Here is a 13917-nt window from a genome sequence, read left to right on the forward strand (position 1 = left end):
TTGTACGTGCCACCAGCAGGCATTACCAGACGATCGAGGATCGCATATTTTGGATGTAAATATTTGGACAGAGGTGTCGCAAACCACCAAAAAGATTCCAAAAGTTAAGGAGCAGCGTTTTTTGTTGTTATTTTTTTACTGCAAGCTTTTCAAACATTTTATTTAGCTTTGCTGCATTCGAGTGGCATCGTACAGTCTACATTCAGCACTCCCAGAGACGCGTTCACTGTCACTTTGCTGCAAAGGATTTTCAACATTATAACTGATGGGCGATTTCGCTTACTTAAGTATTGTATAATATTGAGTATTGTCTCTCAATTTGAATCTGATTCAATTTGTTAAATAATATTTAAACATGTTTTCATGTAAGTCCCTTTCAAATGATCATCATTAATGGCCATCTTTTAGTCCATCTGTTGCCTTATTTTGTTTTAGAAATTTTTTTAATACTGCCATAATGTTATGTTCCAGCTCGTCTAGTCTTCATATTAAAATATATCTATAAACCCATTAAGTTCGTAAAAAAATCTCCTACGTTGAAATTTTAGCTCATTTTTTTTAAGAATACTTTCCAATTCTGTCCGCTTCACGTGAAGCACCAGACCAAAGCAGTCGTTCGCCGAGGTGCTATCCCAACGTTAACCGCCTGCTAGCCAAAGTCATGGCGCTACTCAAGCAAAGTTGTTGCGTAGCGGGTCGTTTCTCCACAAACCACCTGTGGCTGAGTCCCAGATGCATCCCACACGTGAGTAGTTAAATTCACAACTCAGTCTAACAAACTTTGGCTCGGATAGTCTATTAACTGCTCCAGCCGGTGAAAAAAATCTGACTGCGGGCTTCCCAGCTGGGTGTCAGGAGGCCTCTGACAGATTGTATGTGTCTAAGCGAATATGTAGTTTAGTAGCCGGAGTCGTGACCACCTTGTCAGTGTGAATTGCCGTGTGTAGAAACACAGAGAAGCTCCTGAACTAATCGTCAGTGTTGCTCTGCAGGTTTACACCAGCTGCTTATCAACCAGACCCTCCCCGGAGAGAAGTGACGGAAAGAAGGAGCTGCTCAGAGACGACGGGCCTGACCTGCAAGACTTTATTTCAGGGGAATTATCTGAAAAAAGCAAGTGGGCTGAGTACAAAGGCACCCTGAAGAGACAGAAGGGAGAGAGGTGAGGCTTCAGGGCCCGGGGAGCTTGAGCTTGGGTTTGAGTCCATGTTAAGATGCTGGCATGTCTGAGTTTTAAACTCATGATCACTGACAAAAATAAACAGACTGCATTTCACTTGTAGCAGCTGTTGGATTATTCTACAGGTCGACTATCATTTAGTATAGAAATCAGCATCTGCACGTTTATTTTGTTCTGTTAATCCACACAAACAGAAGCTGAGTCTCTAAGTCCAAAACTTCATTACAAACACTGCTATAAGCAATGCTGTTAAAGCTTCAGTAAAAGCTAGTCAAAATGTTTACATTAAACATTCAAATGGAAAAATGGATTTCAGAGGAAATATAAAAGTGTTTGTTGGATAATTAGCTGTTGGCCTGCTCGGCTCTACCATAAAAGTGCAGACACACGCTATAGAGAACAGTTCAACACCATAATGAGCATTAAAGGCGAAGTCGACACATGCAAAAAGTGACGGGCGCTTGGTTAGCGCCCTGCAGCCAGTCACAAAAGATGCAAGTGAAGTTGAGATTAAGAAAACGACTGTTTAGTAGCAAAAGGCATCCAAATGCATGCAGGATTTTTCATCATAGAGCTCAAAATACAGATGAGGACAAAGTTATTACATGTAGGGGCATCAGGCAGACCTGAGAGCCTGCTACTAATTCTCAATGAGCTCTTCCCCGCACTGCAGGCTCTGACCTAGCAGGTTTCTTTATTATCAGTAAACGTTTTTTAGCAGTATTTAGACACAGATACTTAGAGATGAGAGCACTGTTAGACACCGAGCTGTCTGCTGTTGTTCCTGTCAGGCTGCGGCTTCCTCCATGGTTGAAGACTGAGATCCCCATTGGAAAGAATTACAACAGGCTGAAGAACACACTGAGAGATCTCAACCTTCACACGGTAAGTTTTACGTCTGTAAGTTGTCAGGCAGCCCAGCTGCTTTTTGGCTGCTGTTAAAGAAATGTTTGAGTTGCAACTAATGTGATCTTTGAAGGTCTCCGCTGATTCGCCTTCACACTGCTGTAGCACTGACGCACTTATCAAAATATTGCAGTTTCTCAGCTCACTGAACGGCACATGCTACATTTTTGACTATTCAACCTTCAACAGAAAGGCTGAAAAATGTTTAATAAGATAAGAAAGAAATTTTGAAATTCCCGTGTAACAGCAGCCAAAACATTAAACAGCCCATTAAAACAGTTTAAATGCAGTAGGATAGCTCAAAAAATTCCAAAGCTTCCAGCACCCAGTTTGGATTTCAGCAGATGGCTGCCCCTTCCTGAGCCTGGTTCTGCTGGAGGTTTCTTCCTGTTGAAGTGTTTTTTGTGTTGTTGTGGTTTTTTTTTTGCCTTCCCACTGTCACAAAGTCCTATCTCATAGGGGGTCATCTGGTTTTGGAGTTCTTTCTAATATTGTTGGGTCTTTACCTTACGATATAAAGCATCTTGAGATGACTGTTGTTGTGATTCATGAATAATCTGTCTGTTATCTCAGGTGTGTGAGGAGGCCAGGTGTCCGAACATTGGGGAATGCTGGGGAGGAGGAGAGTACGCCACAGCCACAGCCACCATCATGGTGAGTCTCTGCTGCTCTCTGAATTTACTTCCAGTTTTTGAAGAGGGCAAAGAAGCACTTTAATCTTTAATATTCACCATCTGTTCTTTTATGAACTGGCGCTGCCGTATCAATGTTTTGTATTTGTCTGGATTCTTTGTTCTATTTTAGCGAGATAATGTGTTTGTGTGTGTAGCTGATGGGAGACACATGCACCCGTGGGTGCAGGTTTTGCTCAGTAAAGACAGCACGTCAGCCTCTGCCTCTTGACCCTGACGAGCCGTACAACACAGCCAAAGCCATTGCCGCCTGGGGACTGGATTATGTGGTCCTCACCTCGGTCGACAGAGACGGTACTGGTTTCTTGCCTGACTGTATCTGCATGAGTCTCTTGCTGTTGTGCATCAGCAAGAATTACATGAGTGACGATCAACTGCATTGCAATAAAGGCACATTTGTAGAATTTAATAACATAAAGCTGTAAAGAAATCAGACTGTTCTGGTTTTAACTTTCAGTTTACAAATACAAAAATGTCCACAAATTAAAGATAAAATTCAAGGCATTTTCAAAATATTATATATATATATATATATATATATATACATATATTGTATTTTTCTTCTCTGTATTTTTGTGCAGATATTGCTGATGGTGGAGCGGAGCACTTTGCTAAGACGGTTACTAACCTGAAAGAAAGGTAAACACGACTCCGCCCCTTTTGGATTTATTACATTATCTGAATGTCTTTGTAAAAGCAACTTTGATCCTGCCTGCTAGAAATCCTCAGATCCTGGTTGAATGCCTGACTCCTGATTTCCGTGGAGACCTGGCAGCGGTGGAAAAGATCGCCCTGTCGGGATTAGACGTGTACGCCCACAATGTGGAAACAGTGCGCGAGCTACAAAGGTACTGAGGGATTTTTAATTGACTGTAAGTCCTCAGAGTCAAAATCTGAGCATCTAATTTCTAGTTCTGCCATTAGAAAGCTTAAATTCATGGTCATAAACACACATTATAAAGCAGGCTCGTGTGAAGTATTGTTAAAGTTAATAAAAACATGCAAGGTCGTTACACTGCAGTAACACATGTTGACCAGCAGGTGGTGCAGCAGAGACATTTCTCAGATGCACAGTGATGTTTGTTATGTATTTACAGGCATGTACGTGATCCCAGAGCAAACTTTGATCAGTCTCTGAGCGTCCTGAAGCACGCTAAAAAGGTCAAACCGACGGTGCTCACCAAGACCTCCATCATGCTGGGGCTCGGAGAGACTGACCAACAGATCATCAGCACTATGACGGGTGTGTAGTCCGCTGTCTCACGCACACACACGTTATAAAAAATCAGACAAACTCTACAGTTTTCTGACAGGATGTCATTACAGAGTTGCGAGAGGCAGAAGTGGACTGTCTAACACTCGGGCAGTACATGCAGCCGACCAAACGCCACCTAAAGGTAAACACTCCTACTGCTGTGCTGCTGGCTACAGACACATTCACTCTGACTCTGTGTGTGTGTGTGTGTTTGGGATTTAGGTGGAGGAATATGTCACTCCAGAGAGGTTTGCCCACTGGGAGAAAGTTGGCAGTGATATGGGCTTCACCTACACAGCCAGCGGACCACTGGTGCGATCCTCCTACAAAGCAGGTGAGAAGTGATGTTAATAAATGTTTATTAGTATTTTTTGGATATATTAATATTCAACATGTCCAGCCAGTGTGCAAAGAATATTAAATCTCTATATGAAATCATTTTAGTTACATTTTTTTTTTTTTTTTTTTAAAGAGATGATCAGGTGGGGAAAAGAGTGCCTAATGAAGTGCACAAATCATCCTCGTGACTGTCCAAAGCCAACTAAGCCAAAAACATTCAAATAAAAGTGGAGATATTAGGTCAGAGATAAAAAATAAAAACAAAACACTGTGATCAGGGATATCAACTATAAGCATAATTATATGATTACAAAGACAAAAGAGAGACAGTTAATTTGTTTCAGTTAAGAAGAGAAATCATATGTTATTAAACGTCGAGACTAAAGGAAAATCTAAGAATCTGACAAAGGTCACATAAGAGCCTAAAAACCATTTGTGTGGACTGGCTTTGCATTTTCAGACAAATTCAGCAGTAAAACGTGGGCTAAATCACTCAATAAAAATTAGATCAATTCAAGTGGTGGAAATGAGCTTCCTCTGAAGGGCGGGTGGGCTCCCCCTCAGAGACAGGAATGTAGAGCTCGGTCATTTGGAAGGGAATCGGTGTGGAGCTGCTACTCCTCCTCCTCCTAAATGAGGTATTTTAGGTATGTCCTATTTAGAGGAGGACCTGGGGCAGACCCCACAGTAGCCTGAAGAGGTTATCTCTCTCAGGTGAATTGGGAATGCTTCAGGGTCCCCCATGGAAGAACTGGGATAAGTGGGCAGGGAAAGTAGGTTTGGGGATCTCCGCTTAGACTGCTGCTCCTGTGAATGGGACAAGAAGCAGAGGATGGATGAATTCAGTGCATTTCTTCTTTTTTTTTTCTTCACAGGCGAATTCTTCTTAAAGAATCTACTGAAGAAGAGGGAAGCAGAAGCAGCAGAATGAGGAGCCTGCTGTGTGCGTTCAGCTGTACGCAGTGACAAAATACGCTTCGTCCATCTGTAACGTAATGCACCGATTTAAAGTACAGCACAGGAAACATGTTTAATATTAGTACAATGTTTGTGGGAGGCATTAAATAAAGCTACAGAAGTGACAATAACAGACTTGTAAGTACAGGGACCATACTCTAACTGCTGCTCTGTGTTCCCTGAGAAAAAGCCAGAGAGCTGCATTTTAAAGAGACTATCAAAGAACAAACAGCAGACACGTTGGATAACCCGAGTGTCCACCAACTCGCCCAGCTGTCAGGAGCAGAGGCTGTAATTTGCTTCCGCTCCTTGGGGATTCCTAAATCCCATCCCTCGTCTCAGTGAACTTTGGGTTTAAAAAAAAAAAAAGAAAAGCTATGTTGAGACAACGCCGGTCTCTGCGATTCTTTTGGTCCTGGTAGAGATCACGCTGAGATGTTTCCATGTTTTACACAATCCTTTTATTACCCATTATTCTTACAGATGCATCTGGAGATCAGCACACTGCATTCCTATGCTAAAGGCTGATCTAAAGAACTCCACACAACAGTTACAGTTATAACCTCTGGTCTCCTCCCCCCTACAGTAAACACCCCCACAATGGAAATACACTAGTATAGTGGCCAAGGGTGCTGACACCCTGACCCCCATCTCCTTTTAAGGTAGTGGCCCTTTGTCTGCCCCTCACCCTCAGTAACTCTTGCTTCCTGGCCTGGGGGTGGGGGTTGATTGTCCTCCTGCCCTGCACCCCAGTTCTTTGTTCCCATTCCAGGCCTTCTTACACCCATTACCGGCCATATTGTAATATTACAATCAATCCCAAACTACATTCTCTTTAACTCTGATGTATATTAAGGAATCTATTCTTAACAGCTGCTGACCTTTAACAGTGGGCTCTGTTCATGATCACCTTGTTGTGGAAGTTTTCGATTAAATAAAGCCTGCAGACGAGCGGTAGCTTTTTTTTTTTTTTTTGATCAGTCTTGTGATACAAAAACAAGAAGCACCATCCATCCTGTACTGTGTGTAAGAAAGGTACAAAGCAAGGGCAATTAGCCTCCCAGCAGGTAAACGGGTGGCAAAAGATTTTATTTGATACCTGTGTATTTGCTGAACATCCAATTTGGAAGAAAGTGCACTTTTTCTAGAGTAAAACTGTTTAAATGTCACAGCTGGACAAGAAAGATGTTTGTGCTGCACACAGATCAGTTCAAATGTACATTGATATTTATAGAAAAAAAGTCTTAAAGGTCACATTTTTGCGCTTTGTCATTTCTTTATTTTTTTTTTTTATTATTACTTTTGAAACAGACAAAATAACAGAAAAATTAATTTACTTGCATTGGCCCTTTTGAGTAAACAGCCACAGATATTGAGGACAGACTAACATACAGTAGATTTATAAAAAAATACTATAAGTATAAAATTTGTGATTTAGAACAATAGTTGATTGTACAGTAAATATAACACTCAGGCTGATAGTGTTCATCAGAAATCAGTCCAACAGGTGTACCTGACATGTGAAATGTATAAAACTAACCACATATGGAATGCTTTAATCAAAAACAAAAAAACAATCATTCACAAATTTTGGATTCAAGGATCAGCAGCTCTCATCCAATCTCCCCCACACACACTGTTCATCGGGCATCTGAGGGAGAAGGATCTGGATTGTTTCACCAGCTACAGGGGGGGGAAAGAGGAATCTGCTGCATGTTGAGTGATGAAGAAATGAGTTTCAGACTTTTGCTTTGCTGGTGGGAACGTCGCTGGCAGTGATTCGAGGACCAGCAGCTGCTGGAGTGTAGGGGATTCGTGCTGGTGTCACCTTTTTACCGATGGTCTCGATCTGCAGACAGGAAAACAAACAAACAAACAAACAAAAAAAAAAAAACTTAAATACTTTCTTTGTTCACACAGATTTGGATTTTTACATGGAGGGGTTGGAACTTTTTTTTTTTTGTAAATCTTACCTGGAAGCCAAGGCTCTGGAGATGAGGGTGAAGGTGGTCCAGCACTCTGCGGCCATCAAACATGAAAGCTGGCTTCAGCATGTTCTTGTAAATCTTATCGTAGTCCAGTTCCTGTGGTGGGATTAAGCAGATATGACTATTAAGATGTTTTCTCACATATTCCTCAAATACGAAGCATTTAAAAAAATAAAAGTAGTAGTAAAATGTAACTGGGACCTTAAACATGTCCCACTCTGTGCAGATGACCAATGCATGAGCGCTCTGGCAAGCCTCATAAGGGTCTGATGTCACAGTCACCAACTCAGACACTAAAAATGAAGAACAGTTAAAATAAATTAGTGTTAGTGAGTGCTGCTTTAGTTACTGATAAAGCAACTGAAAGTTACTGAGATCTCAGTGGCATCTAAGAGAAGCAATATCTAATGTGGTTCTCTCTGCTACAGCTGCCACGCCCGCCTGCTCTTCACACCTGCTGTTTGTGAGGGACAGCCAATCAGAAGAGAGGAAAGACTAAAACACTTTCTGCACCAAGGCCCAGTAAAAGCCAAACAATGATCATTTTGAAATGTGAATTGTACCAAAGTTCAAGAATGAAAATATGGAGCAGGAATGGAGCAAAAACAGGCGATGTTTAAGAAGTTTAGTCGCTTCTGACATGGTGTGTCCCTATCCTATCTTAGGTTCTCTTGAAAATATCCTTTACACCCACCCAAAGATAACATTGGTGGGTGTAGAGGACATGATATACTTTGTTGGCTTAAATTCTCCCCAACAGACAATTTGAACTATTACAGCACAGTCAGAGTTACAGTTTTATAAATCTTATTAAATACATCCTGGAATTCTGGTTTATTTTCAAGTCCTATCAGATTTTATTATCAGAAAAGGAGTAGTCATTTAATAGTTTTGATCTTAAAGGTGTTTGATTATAACATCATTACCTCTCCTGTCTGCATGTAAAGTGTCAAGCTCGAGCCTGTAACCAGTTTGCTTAGCAATGCCCTGTACAAAGGTAACACCACCCACAGAGCAGCATCTCTATAGCTCACTTATCACCACATTACAGTCATGTTTATTTAAGCTGTCTGCAGCCAGGTACTGAAGTGAGCTGAAGGTGTCTTTACACTAAACCACCTGGTTCACTCATACAGACATGAAGTAAATCAGGGTGTTGACAAAAATAAACTACACAATGACTTTTTCAGTACTGCACTGGAAACTGCAACCTTGGTAAACACAAATGTATTGAAGCGCACACACACCTCTCTCTGGGTTGTCCTCGGAGATGCTGGGCTGGGAGAGGTCGTGAATGATTTGCTCTTTAAGGACTTTGGGGTCGTAGATGAACAGCTTGGCGCCCTCATCCATCAAGTACTTAGAAATGTAGATACTGGACGACTCCCTGGAGTTACACAACACACGTGCACACACGAACACCTTGATGTCAGCTCCGATCGAGGTTACAGTTCACAGATGCGCATAAAAGCAATCAGCAGTGACTCTGCAGGTTTTGTATGTACAAAGAGCAAACTCAGGGTTTGAAATGGGCTCTTCATTATCCTTTCATACACTGAGGTTTATGATTAACAAAAGTTTAACAAAGCCATTTCAAGTGAATCAAAACGGGAAAGAAATGGCCAAAATAAAAGGAGGAGACCCACCTCGTGTCACCCGTGTCCTTTTTGAAGGAGAAGCCCAGCAGGGCGATCTTTTTGCCGGTAACAGTGTTGAAGAGACAGTCGATGATCCTGCAGGCAAACCGTCGTCTTTGGTACTCATTCATGTCGATAACCTTAAAAAAATAAAAAAAGAAATAAGCGCTACTGTCACTACTCAGTACTAGATGTACAAGTTGTTTAATTGGAGATAAACCGTTATGTCCAAAATGTTCTGCATTGATTTTGCCACAAAATCTCCCTTAGCCTAAGGCGAAGTGTTCAGTCATTCGGGAGGGGCTCTGACTTCAGCCACTACTCCTCCTCATCTAAAGGAGCGTCGCTCTCACCTGCTGCCAATAGGAAGCCACCTCAGGCAGGTTGAGGGCCTCGCACAGATACACCAGATTCAGCACATCCTTCTGGAAACAGCTTCCACCAAAACCTGTACGAGGCATCAGAAACAGCAAAGAGATGAACGGGAAACATTCGTACGTGTTCAGCGGATGTGAAAACAAACAAACTGTCTCTCACCTACGCTGGCTTTAAGGAACTTGTTCCCTATTCTCTGGTCCATGCCGATCGCCTTGGCCACTTCCTCCACGTCGGCTCCAGTGGCCTCGCACAGAGCACTGATACTGTTGATGCTGCTGATTCGCTGTGCCAGGAATGCATTAGCTGCCTACACACAGACACACAGGAATACTCGTTTAGCTCTGTGATAAGGACAAGTACTGTGATAATCACTTACACACTTCTCATACACCAGGCCACTCAGTGATGACAGAAGGAGACTCACAAATCCAATTAAAAAAGTTAATTTTTTTATCAAATGAACAAAGACCTGAAATTGAGCCGTGGTGTGTGTAATCAACATGATCCGTAGTGCAAGTGAATGCACGAGTCAAGAGATGGTGTATTCAAGGACATTTAGTCCAACAAGCAAACCAAGAAGCCACAGAAATCAAATGTGACTCAGGGCAGGAGAGACGCCCAGCAGCTAACTCTAAGAGCTTTTATAGAGCACTGGCACTGGGCAAAGATGTTACTGAATGGAAACATTCAGCCAGAGCGCTTCTCAATTTCCTGCATAAAAGGACCGCTTCACAGACAGACTGAAAGGTAGGGTGGAGTGGATCGTCTCACACACATGAAATAAATAAGTAAATACAACGTATTCGCTAAATGAGTAACAACTAGCTGATTAAAATTGATCATAGAAATTAATTGACAGCACAAAGTAAAAGTTGATGTCTTAATAATTTACACAGTTTATTTTCTACAAGCAGAGTTCATCTATCTGACCCTTTTTCCATGTTTTATATACCCTTCAATATACAGATTAAATAAAGCAGCTATTTGGAAACAGATTAATAAACACAAATCTAATCTATGTAGTTCTGGTAATTTATTTTTTTATTGACTGTTAAATATCAAAAATATTAATCATGAGATATTTTCCAAGAAAACTGGCCTTTTTTTGCAAACGATTAATAAATTGCTACAACAACCAACAGATTTACGAAACTGTTCTCTGTGGTCGACCTCACCCAGAGGTTCACTCACCAGCTTGGAGAGCTCAGATGACCACGTGTTCGTGGTGATGATGCGCTCCTTGGGGACCCAGTGCTCATATACAGCACACAACGCCCTGATCGCCTTTTGACCTTCAGCAGTCTCATCTCCACCAATCAGGACACGGTCTGGCTCCTTCAGATCCCGCACCGCCGTTCCTTCTGCGAGGAACTCTGGGTTGGACAGCACCTGAAGCGGCAGCACAACTTTAGAAACAAGCAGCTCAGCAAAGGTCGGAGAGCTTTGTTCACGTGACGGTACGCACTTGCAGGTTGAGGCTGGGTTTGGTGTTGGCGTCAAATATCCGTCTAATGCTCTCGGCGGCGCGCACTGGCACCGTACTCTTCTCCGTGACAATCTTGTAGCCGTCGGACATCTCGACAATGCGCCGGGCGCACGCCTCGATGAACTTCAGGTCAGCCGCGCGACCTTTCCCCATCCCGTAAGTCTTTGTTGGGGTGTTCACCTGGAGAAGGAGTGCAAGGAGAGGTGCAGTTTAATTATGTCAGTGGGCCAAACAAGCAAAAACGGTGTGTGGTGGAGAACCCTAATGAAATTTTGGTCGATCATTATCGGCCTGTGTTGAACTATATATTTGGATCAAGATAGAAACTTAATGCAGAAAGGAGATAATTGGAGTAAATTAGAAACTGTCATTACAGAGCCGTTACACATCACAGCTGAGCAGAACGTGTTCTGCATAGCATGTTACATACGTTGCTGAAAAGTTAAATAATAAGGCCACAATCTCCTCTTTTAAATACAACTGAAGACTGACAGACATCTTTCACTTATATTCAACCACCGAATATCCAGGATCAGTCGGGCTCTAGGGCTGTGTGTGTCTGTGTGTGTGTGTGTGGAGCCAAATGATGGACTCACAGAGATAAAGACGAGGTCTGCGTCCCTGATAGCTGAGTCTATGTCTGTGGAAAAAAACAAATTTCTTCCTCTGCATGATTCAACCACCTCCTTCAGTCCAGGCTGAAATGGGAGGAAGTGAGAGGCCATGTTAGTAAGACAGCAGGAAAAATAAACGTGAAGAGTGCAACACCAGCTCACAGTGACCACTGACTAACCTTAAACTACTCACGATGATGCAATACACTGTGGTCAGAGTTGACGTAGAAAAGTTGCAACACAGTCTGGAAGTAATTTAGGTTTCATTTTGTCCATGAGGTGGAGCAATGTTTAACAAAAACATTTGCCTGGAACTGTTGCCTGGCTACACCTACTCCTTTAACACTTTAATGAATCTGAACACTTTACTGCTTTTCTGAGATGCTGAATATGAATCTCAAGCTGCGCATATCAGGATAATAGCCTATGACCTACTCCTGCTGGTTAAAGTTTAACCAGATCTCTAATAATTAATCCTGTCCTACTATCCTCAGCACCACGTTTCTTGTTTTTTTTTTAAAATAATGGCACGCTACCTCATAAATGGGCAGAGTGTCAGAATTCCAGGCCTTGATTCGGGACTCGTTGACGTCCACAACAGTCACTGTGATTTCCGGGCACATCTGGGCGATGACGCTGCATGTTGGGCCTCCTACGTAACCCGCACCAATGCAACAGATCCTCTTTATTTGAAACATCTGGGGAGGACACAACACAGAGCTATAAAGTTATCAAGTGAACGCATTTCCCTGCAAATAAAGAGATAAAGTACCCATCAAGCAAGCCTTATTTGTACACATTTCAGGGCCTGCCAACAGCTTATCAGTGGGTTTGCCAGATAAGAAAAGGAGGGGGTCCCAAGGAGTCCTGGACAGCTTTTGCTCCAAATCACTTAAAAAACAATTTATAAGGATTTGAAGAGTAAGTAGTAATCGATTATCTCACTCATAATTTCAGCTTCATAACAATACAATCTTTGTCAACAAAATCTTTTTTAAAAAATGAATTTGCTATCATGAAAGTCGGTATGTATATGAAAAAACATATGAAAAAACTGTGGCTCAAATAGTCGAGGACAAACCATTTTAACAGCATCTCAAACATATTTCTAATAGTTTAAACGTTATAGATCCAGTTTCTCTGCAGATGATGACTGGAATATTAGTGCATAAGAAGCAAGTAAAACGCTACCATCCAACTATCAAAATAACAGAAATTTACAGTAATGACTAGTTCCGTCACAGGAAAATAATTGCTTTGCTGATGCCTCAACTTTACAAGTCAGGTAAGCTGATTCCCTGTTACACTCAGAGGGGAGTGGCTCCTCCCAAATAATTAGATTTTCTGTCTAAAATCCTCCTGCGGGAGTACTTCACCTCCTCGGTGGTGCCGCGGTAATAGTTGCCAGGTGCACCGTTGTAGCCTGGTGGAACATAAAGAGCCTTTTATTGCAGCTCAGCCACGTCAAGCAGAGATGAAAAATGAGCCCTTTATCGGTGATGCCTTTCACTTAGTTCGCGTTAGCTGCCCCGCGTTGATGTGGCACATCGACAGGAGAACAATGAAGCTACTTTAAGTTCTGTTCCTTCAAACGGGGAGAACTAAACACGAAAATGAATGAGTGGGTGAGTGTTTGTTGTCAGCGGGTTAGCTAACGGTTCGTTACCTCTGCCAGCTCGACAGTCTCTGAACTTCAGTAATGCGCAGACTGTGTTAGCTCTTCCGCTAAATGTGTCCTGTCCCGGCGTCAAACCCACAGCCACGGTTCCGTTACACACGATAAATGAAAGCTCGACGTATAAAAATCACACCAATGAAATCTCCGCAACAACTTTCCTTACCTGGACCTCAACCTAAAGTGAAGCGCTTCTTCGGAGAAACCACTATTTATTTACTGGTCAGACTTCCGGCGTCATACCTTCAAAGTAAAAGCATTTTACACCGTTATATAGAGAGTTGTGGTTAGAAGTTTACAGTCATCATGGACATGAATGTCATGGTAGTTGTTCTTTTTCCGAGATGAAATAATTGTATAGTATCCATCTTTCGTGACTTAAGACAGCAATTATTCGACTGACCAATTCTCAGAACAATGCAAAGCTCCATGGAACTCAGTGGAGATCTAAAAGGGAGAATCATAGCTTCATAGTCAGGAAAGTCTCTTAGAGCCACTTCTAAACAACTGCAGATTCCAGGGTGATTAGTTCAAACAATTGTACAAATTATTCAAATGTATCACCATATGTCTGTGAAGGTTCTCAGTCATCCAGGTCATCGTAGTCAAAGGAGCTTGCAAAGAAAAGCGTCTGGACTTCTTTAAGTTACTTGAAGACGTTTCACCTCTCATCCGAGAAGCTTCTTCAGTTCTAAGGTCAAATGAATGAAACCATGGTGTCCTTTGATGTAGTCTCTCTCTTCACTTGCATACCCACCACGGAGGCCGTCAGAAAACGACTACAAGAAGACAGCTCCTTGGAGGACAGGA

At 42.2% G+C, this 13917-nt stretch overlaps 2 protein-coding genes across 3 annotated transcripts; one reads left to right on the top strand and one right to left on the bottom strand.

Annotated features, from left to right (window-relative positions):
• Nucleotides 1-597: 597 nt before the first annotated feature.
• Nucleotides 598-6583, top strand: lias (lipoic acid synthetase). The gene is made up of 11 exons (XM_084931307.1): nt 598-745; nt 993-1162; nt 1972-2065; nt 2660-2740; nt 2916-3072; nt 3360-3417; nt 3498-3626; nt 3876-4021; nt 4105-4175; nt 4256-4367; nt 5248-6583. Exons 1-11 carry the CDS (start codon nt 662-664, stop codon nt 5301-5303), a joined length of 1158 nt encoding a protein of 385 aa, XP_084787433.1. The 5' UTR covers nt 598-661; the 3' UTR covers nt 5304-6583.
• Nucleotides 6584-6585: 2 nt separating this feature from the next.
• On the bottom strand, nt 6586-13354 carry ugdh (UDP-glucose 6-dehydrogenase). 2 transcript variants are annotated; one of them, XM_084931305.1, is made up of 12 exons: nt 13274-13354; nt 11969-12130; nt 11415-11516; nt 10798-10998; nt 10524-10721; nt 9492-9639; nt 9308-9402; nt 8964-9094; nt 8565-8704; nt 7519-7610; nt 7303-7413; nt 6586-7178 (listed from the first exon to the last, which is right to left on the bottom strand). In XM_084931305.1, exons 2-12 carry the CDS (start codon nt 12128-12130, stop codon nt 7068-7070), a joined length of 1491 nt encoding a protein of 496 aa, XP_084787431.1. In that variant the 5' UTR covers nt 13274-13354; the 3' UTR covers nt 6586-7067. The 2 variants fall into 2 exon arrangements, with proteins under 2 accessions (XP_084787431.1, XP_084787430.1); XM_084931304.1 differs by having other exon boundaries at nt 13099-13317.
• Nucleotides 13355-13917: the final 563 nt, after the last annotated feature.

This window comes from Perissodus microlepis, chromosome 6 (assembly GCF_051167445.1).
Source record: "Perissodus microlepis isolate ML-2025 ecotype Zambia chromosome 6, ASM5116744v1, whole genome shotgun sequence".
NCBI lineage: Eukaryota > Metazoa > Chordata > Actinopteri > Cichliformes > Cichlidae > Perissodus > Perissodus microlepis.